The sequence below is a fragment of the Belonocnema kinseyi genome, chromosome 1, assembly GCF_010883055.1.
Source record: "Belonocnema kinseyi isolate 2016_QV_RU_SX_M_011 chromosome 1, B_treatae_v1, whole genome shotgun sequence".
NCBI lineage: Eukaryota > Metazoa > Arthropoda > Insecta > Hymenoptera > Cynipidae > Belonocnema > Belonocnema kinseyi.
The window spans coordinates 174,638,838-174,647,984 of record NC_046657.1 but is presented as its reverse complement, the minus strand read 5'-3'; the positions used below and the strand labels follow the sequence as shown (position 1 = coordinate 174,647,984).

The 9,147-nt window shown below is 39.4% G+C and overlaps 1 protein-coding gene across 9 annotated transcripts in view; it reads right to left on the bottom strand.

Annotated features, from left to right (window-relative positions):
- The window catches only part of LOC117175901 (cytochrome P450 315a1, mitochondrial-like), a 584,936-nt gene that overhangs the window by 383,889 nt on the left and 191,900 nt on the right, over positions 1 to 9,147 (bottom strand). For 5 of the 9 annotated variants that reach the window (XM_033365785.1, XM_033365734.1, XM_033365795.1 and 2 more), the window contains one exon: positions 3,555 to 4,048. In XM_033365785.1, the coding sequence (XP_033221676.1) occupies positions 3,555 to 4,021 (467 nt within the window). In that variant the 5' untranslated portion in view covers positions 4,022 to 4,048. The remainder of the gene's footprint in view (positions 1 to 3,554; positions 4,049 to 9,147) is intronic. The other 4 variants (XM_033365765.1, XM_033365741.1, XM_033365749.1 and 1 more) reach the window with 1 other exon arrangement.

The window sequence follows — 9,147 nt, the reverse complement described above, 5'->3', positions numbered from 1 at the left end:
TCATGTCAACACTGTATAAAGTGTATGTAACTATTTTGTTGGAGAGATTAAAGATAGAAGTTGAAGAAAAAAATATCGAGTCACCGAATCAGACAGGGTTTAGAAAAGGAATGGGGGTAATGAGTATAAGAAATATTTAGAGAGACAAGAAGCAGGGTAAAGGTAGGGGAGCAAGTAGGAGATAGTTTCTGGCTGGTGCGAGGTGTAAGACGAGGATGTCCTCTGAGCCCACTTTTATTTAATTTATTAATATCAGACTTGAAAGAAGAAAAGGTTGGGTAGGAGTTAGGATAGGGAAGGAAAAGATATATACACTGGCATACATACTGCTGCTGGCAGATGATGAAGAAAGAATGGCGGAATTAATTGCATGATTAGACAAAATACTTAGATGGGAAAAAGCTGAATGTAAATGTAGATAAGACAAAGATAATGAGGTTTAGAAAAGGAGGGGGAAATAAGAGAGAATGGACAGGGAGAAGGAAGGGATTAAAGTTAGAAGAAGTAAGAAAGTATAAATATTTGGGATATATCTCGCAAACTAATGAAGATCATACAGCTCATATAAGAGAAAGGATAAAAAAAGCAGCAGGGGTGATGAAACAGATATGGGGAATAGGAAAAATAAGGTTAACAATATATTGGAGAAGAAGAATGTGGTTATTTGATAGGCTGGTATGGCCGGTATTATGTTATGGAGCAGAGATATAGGGATGGAAAGAAAGGAAAGATATTGAGAGTTTACAAGAAAGGTATATAAGGGGGACACTAGGGGCAGACTGGAGGACGCCGGGATATGTGTTGAGAGAAGAAGCGCAAATGGGTAAGTTAAGTATTAGGGCGAGAAAGAGGGCATGGGAATTTGAGACGAAGCTGAGGGAGGGAAAGGGAGGGGAGTTGGCGAGAAAGAGTTTGAGGAGGTAGAAGAGAGGAGAGGGGGGCGATCGAATTGATGAGATGGGAAGAAGAAAGAAGGGAGTTTTTTAATGATAGAGAAATAGAAGACTGGATTAGAGTAAACTATGAAGAATTTGAAAAAAGGGAGAGGGAAAGACAATTAACAGAAATATGGGGGATTATTTAGGAATCAAAATACAATAAATGGTATAAGATAATAAAAAAGGAAGGAGTGCCAAAGTGTTTAGAAAAGGGATGGGGAGAGAAAAGGTGGACCAGAATAGCAAGATTTAGATTAGGAAACGAGGTAAGGGAGGGGATGTACTGGGAAAAAGAAGATAACGGAAAGTGTAGAATATGTGAATGGGAGGAGGAAACATGGGAGCATGTATGGGAAGAATGTAGGAGAGGAATGAAAGATAAATGAAGCTGGCAATAGAATGTGGTTAAGATTCTACAGGGGGATTGATTAGGAGAAGAATGGATGAAGGAGTTGGAGGGTGCTAGAGGAGCGAATGAGAGTGAATGAAAGAATGCACGTAGAGAAAAGAAAATGGAGGTATAAAAAAGTGAAAGAAGAAGGAAAAGTCGCTTAGATTAGAATAGCAAAGATTGTAAGTAATAGTAAGGTAAAAGTTAAGTAGACTAAGATCCACTTGCATTCTCATGCTCTCTCTCGCTTGCACTCTCGCTTTCTTGCGCTCGCTCACTCGTTTGCTAATAAGTTCTAAATTGCGCTATCGCAGGAAATAGAGATAAGGAACTAGATACAAGACTTTATGTCAATAGTTGTAAATAATTGTATATACAGAAAGGATAAGATCGTAAAAAATATATAGATATAAGTGGGAAAATTGTAAGGAATGGAAGTCATGTAAACCCTTCGGGGACACATTATGAATAAAGAAGAAGAAAAAGAAACTCACGAATTGTATTTTTTATTAAAATTTAAAATTCCTGTCAGGATAGGTGGTGACATCAGCATGTGAATGCGACTGATTTTATGTACAGTGCATTTTCGTATTATATTCCAGTACAATCAACCTTTAGAGCTATTAACTGTCATCTCATGTCAGTCGGCTTCCTTCACACTTCACTACATTGCTACACCTTTTCACTCTTATTTTTCAGCAGTTATGGTATTTTTCGAAAACCAGTGATTTACCCAATGTCTTTCCGCCACAAATCATCTTCCGGGATCAAGGAAATTTTTAAAGTTCATTTTTGAAACCTTAATCTTAATTTATCGAATCTCAGGAATAATGTTTGAGTGCTTCACAGATATTCGCCATATTTTTTGACACCGCTCCAACAGCCCTCAATGATTCTAAAGCTTTCAAACATTGAGATTGAAAATTTTCCAAGTAAGAAAGGAACTAGCACTGCTAATCGTCCTAAAAAGCAGCTATCTCAGAAAAATTTATATATTTGTTTATCGCTAAATGGTAACCAAGAGAGAAAATCTGTGTGCGTTTCTTTTTTTATAAATTTCGATTATCAGTTTCAATTATATATAAAAATTATATTAATTAATAAGCAAATATAACTATTTATAAGCGTTTCCATAGAAAGTGTTATTTTACTGAGACTCCTCGTTTTTCATCCAACTGGAAATGTCTTCACTAATCCTTAGTCATTTGTGTGTAGGAAATCTCCATATGAAACTTCATAGGATCACATGAAGAAACTAAAAAGGGTTCCTAAATATTCACAGGAAACAAAAAAGATTTTAATGAAGAAAATTGGCCTTTCATAAGGCTAAAATAAAAATTTACCATATTTAAATAGGAAAACAATCCAAAGCAAAATCCTTTTTTAACGTCCAATAATCAAATTGATGAAAAGTATTCCTGAAAATAAAATCAAGAATCTAACGACCAAATTTGGACAACCACCACAAAATGTTCCTATTGGAATCTGAAAAAAGGGAACACTTCTCTCCCCTCCTTTCCCCCTAAAAAATAAAAAAATAAAAGAAAATTATTCATCTTTACTTTTGACGAAAATAGAAAGGAGGAAAGAAAAATGAGAAGGCAACCAACCAAATCCCCTTCCTTCTCTTTTCTATTTCTTTCGTCCTCTTTATTCCCACCATTATCAAATCCCAATAAAAAACATTATAGTTCTCATAAAAATTAGTATGTAGGCCTTTTTAGTAAGGACCCTAATGGAACGAAAAATTCCTGGAATATTCCCAGAACGTGTAAAATATAGTATATGCGGTGCTCAAAATTAAAAATTGACATTTATCTGTACCTATATCTTACGTTTTATGAGATAATTTTTGTTAAAATTAACCTTAACGGGAGGTTTCCCTCACGTCCTAGTGAAACATTCCTGGAATGTTTCCAATGGGCAGACATTTTACATGTTCTTGAAAAATTTTTAGGAACTGACATATATATTTCATATATAGTATATATATATATAGGCATGAATATCTTTGATTATGAATAATATTTTCTACATTTGCACCACTGCCATATGATAATAATTTGCGTGGAAATTCGCGCGGAATTCCTTGAAATACGGACAGATTTAAGCAGATTCCAGGTGAGTTTCGGATGGCATTTTAAACTTTTTTAGATAAAATAACACTTTCTGTAGAAACACCTTTATATGTTGAAAAGAAGTGATTAAAGCAAAAAATTTCATACATGAAAAAGAGACCACGGGAATTTTTTGAATGTTCTTTATTGTAAATAATCCACGCTTCAGGTATAAAGTGCTTTGGTGTTGGTCCTTCTAACTGGAAGAAAATCTTGCGATATTCCTCAGGAGAATTGATGAATACTGCTGAGGTAGAACCTGCATGACTCCTGTATATGGGCCCCAGATCTTTATGTCGTTGATCAACATATTCGTGAAGCTTTGTTCCCAAACGAGATGCAAACAGATATCGAATCATCCCCAGAAAAGAATTAACTGGATCTACAGGCATCTCATGAACAGCGCTAGAAGAAGCTACCATTTCATATGATTTTTGTATCGCTGATATTCCGTTTTCCACATTTTTTGAGGCCGAATGAGAATCGAAATTCTTGCAGCAACGACCACGGACAGGTCGAACTTGTTTTCTAAAAACTCGTGCAATTAGGGTGTAAAAATCGTTCCTGGACTTCATGGCAATTTACACCAATTTCCGTTTCTGCTAGATAGAATAAATAATAGTATTCCTGGTAAGTACTTCTGAAACTTTTGATTATATTTTGATGTGTTATGTGCTATAATTAAAAATTGACAACATCCTTAATTTAATAGGTTTTTTCTTTTTTATCCTGATATACATCGAATCAAACCCCATTGCAAAAGAAAACTTCAGAAAAATAAAAATTAGCATAAGTATCGGGAAAATTATCAGGAATGAGTAGTTTCATTCTATTAATAATTATTTTGCTGTAGTTTCTTTTTGTAAGGAAATGAGAACATTTTCACTTTTTATTCATTGAGATCATAGAACCATAGGATGCTACTTAACTTTCTTTGGCCAAAATAAGTTAATAATACCGAAAGGCACCTAAGTCGAAATTTAGGCCCTAACTTTGAAGCCGTAACTCCTACCTTAGCAGAGGCTGGAAGCTGTAAAGTAGGTTCTGAATAAGCAGCGATTTCAATGTAATTTATACCATACTTTGACGCTAAAAGTGTCCGAAATCGGCCATTTTTCGACGTTTAGTGTCAAAGTAGGATCTTTATTTAAGATAAATTAGACCCTCTTTTACAGCTCAAACTACTACTGTAGGACTTGTGACATCAAAACAGGTTCTCTATAATCTCACACCAATATGGATGAATAGAAATAATTTTTGTTATTTATCGGAAAAAATAAAATAATATTTGTGATATAAATATCAAGGATATTCGCAGTTATTTTTCAGACATATTATTAATAAAATTTTTTGATTATGACGCTAAAGCATAGTGCACTGAAAAATCCGCAAGCACTAAGAAACGAACCCGAGATCGCAAGCAAGCACTCATTACTTACCAAAGGCCTAACGCCCTGATTCAGATAACGGAACGCGTTAGGATGTCTTCGATAAAAATCATTAGCACTGGTCTAAAAATCGTCTAAAAAGTTATAATTCAAGGTCCAAAATCTTTTTAAACCGAAAGAATTAATTGAATAATTACTTTTTTTAAATTTTCTATGTCTCTCCAGCGGAGGTGTGAAAACCGTGCTGAAAGCTAAATGGCACCTAGGTGAGGTGTCTAGAACGGTGACGCTAGGATACCGGGCGACCTCTCAGAGTAAGCAGCCTTATCCTTACATGCGAGGCTCTACAAGGATGGACGAACCCCTTTCCCTTGCTTCTCGTGTTAACAACAATGACAACACCTAACATAGATTTAGTACGTGCGGTTCAAAAAAGCAGAACGCGCAGGGCTCCCGACAATGGGTCGGCCAACAATGCCGACCACTCTAGAGCTGGGGGAACCAATGAAAATAGATTCAATGCGGTAGATCGGCGGAATCTGGGGACATTTAGGTGGACGGAGCGACTGAATTACGACTTGCTAGAGTGCTACGATACGGGTGTGGCCCCTGAACGGGGTTACATGGCACGGCTGCATGCTCTGTGGTGCGAGAAACACCCGGCCCTATCGCACTTTTTGCAGCAACGTCTGCGAAACCATGCCAAAATAATCCGAAAAAGGGGCTATGTAAGAGGAACGCCTACTCTACCAGAGCTAGAACAAGGCGGCAACAGAGAAAAAGAAGCGACACTAAGAATAACCGCGGGCAGGCATCCAATAGCGGAAGAGCGATGCTTTATGACCCGGCGAAACATCAACACCAAAGTTTCTCTCTAGCTTTAAGATCCGGCTGAAATGGATGACGAGCTTCGTGGACATTTTTCGGAAAAATACGACCTCTGGGCTATCAATTATTGTGTGTATAATGCAGCGAGAGCTTTGGCCGATGCGAACCGTAAAACAAAACCAACGGTTGATCATAAGACCAAAAGACGAATGCATCAACTTGCCATAAAGATAGGCTAGGCAAGACAGTACGCGCCCCGCATTCAGTGTGTGATTGACTACATTATATCTGACAGGAGTTTGACCGCCAAGGTTCGAAAGTTCGCACGCGAACTCCGGACCCGTTATCACACACTTAACAAGTCCAAGCTGCTGACCATCAGGCTGTATATTGTTGAGAGAATACGGATACTATCTGACGTTAAGAGAAGTCCAGAGCGGAGGGAGAGGCAGGTCAGAGAAAATCAACAGGATCTCTCTGACCCATCTCGACTCTTCCAAGACCCTCCAGTTACTGTTCACCACCCATCCAAACCAGAGGAGGTCGAAGTATTTTAGAGAAAAGTCTACGAAGTGCAGCATATACTGGACGAAGACTCAGAAAACATAAATAGCGTTAAGGAGCTGTGTGATGCCCTCATAACACCTGATCAAAAATGCCCACCCATTACTACCGAGGAGGTGAAAAAAGTACTAAGAGGTATGAAGAACTTTTTCGCACCGGGACCAAATTGTATCAAAACCTTCTGGTGGAAGAAGTTTCCTTGAACCCAACAGCATTTGGCCCGTATTTTCACCTCAAATTTGAAGTCGGAAGAGCCGATTCCGGAGTGGTTGGTAAATGGGCGCACAATACTCCTGCCGAAAATAGGCAACTTAGCTGACCCGAAGAATTACAGGCCAATCAATTGTCTGAACACACTTTATAAGATATTCACAGCTATCCTAAATGATAGGATTGTTCGGGCAATTGAACCTGTGTGGCAGGAAATGTATGAACAACGAGGCTCAAAGAATGGCGTTGCGGGATGTCGGGAGAACCTGCTCATCGATAGATGTGTCTGCGAAGATGCAGCATTCTGCCAGCGTGACCTATCAATGGCCTGGATTGATTATCGGAAAGCTTTCGATTCGACCTCCCATAGACTTATCATTTGTCTTCTGGAAAGCTTCTATCAAAGAGCTCAGGATCTTCACGGATGCCATTAAATTTTCCTCGCTTCAAATAAACCTTGGCGCATTTGTCTAACCCGAATTCCATTCCAATTTCCTTAGTATATCGTTCGACAATCCATAGAGCTAGATGTAGTTGCTCTTTGTTTTTAGCATAGATATTACAATCTCTCTATGCACCTAACGATTTGCGGATGAACCTTTAAGCTTTCCAAAAGACAAATGATAAGTCTACGGGAGATCCAATCGAAAGCTTTCCGATAATCAATCCAGGTCATTGATAGGTCACGTTGGTAAAATGCTGCATCTTTGCAGACACATCTATCGATGAGCAGGTTCTTCCGACATCCCGCTACGACTTTCTTTAAGCCTCGTTGTTCATACATTTCTAGCCACACAGGTGCAATTGCCCGAACAATCCTATCATTTAGGATAGCTGTGAATATCTTATACATTGTGTTCAGACAAGCGATTGGCCTGTAATTCTTCGGGTCAGCTAAGTTGCCTATTTTCGGTATGAGTATTGTGCGACCTTCCACCAATCACTCCCGAATCGGCTCTTCCGCCTTTAAATATGAGGTGAAAATACGGGCAAAATGCTGATGGATTGAAGGAAACTTCTTCCACGAGAAGATTTTGATACAATCTGATCTTGGAGCGAAATAGTTCTTCATCCCTCTTAATACTTTCTTCACCTTCTCGGTAGTGATGGGTGGGCATTCTTGATCAGGTGTTATGAGGGCATCACACGGCTCCTTGAAGCTATTTATATTTTCTGAGTCTTCGTCCAGTCTATGCTGCACTTCGTAGACTCGTCTCCAAAATACTTCGACCTCCTCTGGTTTAGGCGGGTGGTCGACAGTAACTGAAGGGTCTTGGAAGAGTCGAGATGGGTCAGACAGATACTGTTGATTTTCTCTGACCTACCTCTCCCTCTTCTCTGGACTTCTCTTAACGTCAGATAGTATCCGTATTCTCTCAACAATATGCTGCCTGATGGTCAGGAGCTTGGACTTGTTAAGTGTGTAATAACGGGTCCAGAGTTCGCGCACGAACTTTTGAACCTTAGCGGTTAAATACCTGCCAGATGTGATGTAGTCAATCACACACTGAATGCGAGACACGTACTGTCTTGCCCAGCCTATCTTCATGGCAAGTTGATGCATTCGTCTTTTGGTCTTATGATCAACCGTTGGTTTTGTTTTAAGATTCGCATCGGCTAAAGCTCTCGCTGCATTATACACACAATAATTGATAGCCCAGAGGTCGGATTCTTCGGAAAAATGTCCACGAAGCTCGCCATCCATTTCTGCCAGATCTTTAGGCTTGAGAGAAACCTTGGTGTTGATGTTTCTCCGGGTCATAAAGCATCGCTCTTCCTCTATCGGATGACTGCCCGCGGCTGGCCTTAGTGTCGCTTCTCTTTTTCTGTTGCCGGCTTGTTGTAGCTGTGATAGAGTAGGCGTTCGGTTGACATAGCCTCTTTTTTGAAGTAGTTCGGCATGGTTTCGCAGGCGTTGATGCGAAAAGTGCGATAGCTCCGGGTGTTTCTCGCACCACAGAGCATGCAGCCGTGCCATGTAACCCCGTTCAGGGGCCACACCCGTATCGTAGCACTCTAGCAAGTCGTAATTCAGTCGCTCCGTCCACCTAAATGTCCCGAGATTCCGCCGATACATCGAATTAAATCCATCTTCATTGGCTCCCCCAACTATAGAGTGGTCGGCATTGTTGGCCGACCCGTTGTCGGGAGCCCTGCGCGTTCTGTTTTTTTGAACCGCACTTACTACATCTATGTTTGGTGTTGCCATTGTTGTTCCCACGAGAAGCTAGGGAAAGAGGTTAGTTTAACCCTATGTGGTCAATATTCGTCCCTAACCTCAAAAAATACTTTAAATTGTCGAATTAACACTAATGGGCGATGAGTAATGTAGTCAAACTACAATATCTTCATGTTTTCGGGGTCACTGAAACCAATTCTAATACTCTTATAATTTCAGCTATTTTAATTTGTTCCCAATCTCTAAAAACAACCTGATTCTCCAAGAATTTACGTTTAATTATCATTTTGAACCCCTCCGCGTTTTACACGATTGAAATGTCTTTGCGCTTAGTACACAATTTCCTAATTCCTTTTTACATTATCATCCAAATGAGAAGGTATTGGTTTTATGTAAAATTTCACTTTGTCGGTTTTCATCACATCTCCACGTTTTACCAGGTGTATACATATGAAACCGGTATTGCCATTTAGCGGCCAGTAGGCACACTTGTAGGCACTGTCGGAACTTACCATTTGTGCTAATTGGCGTA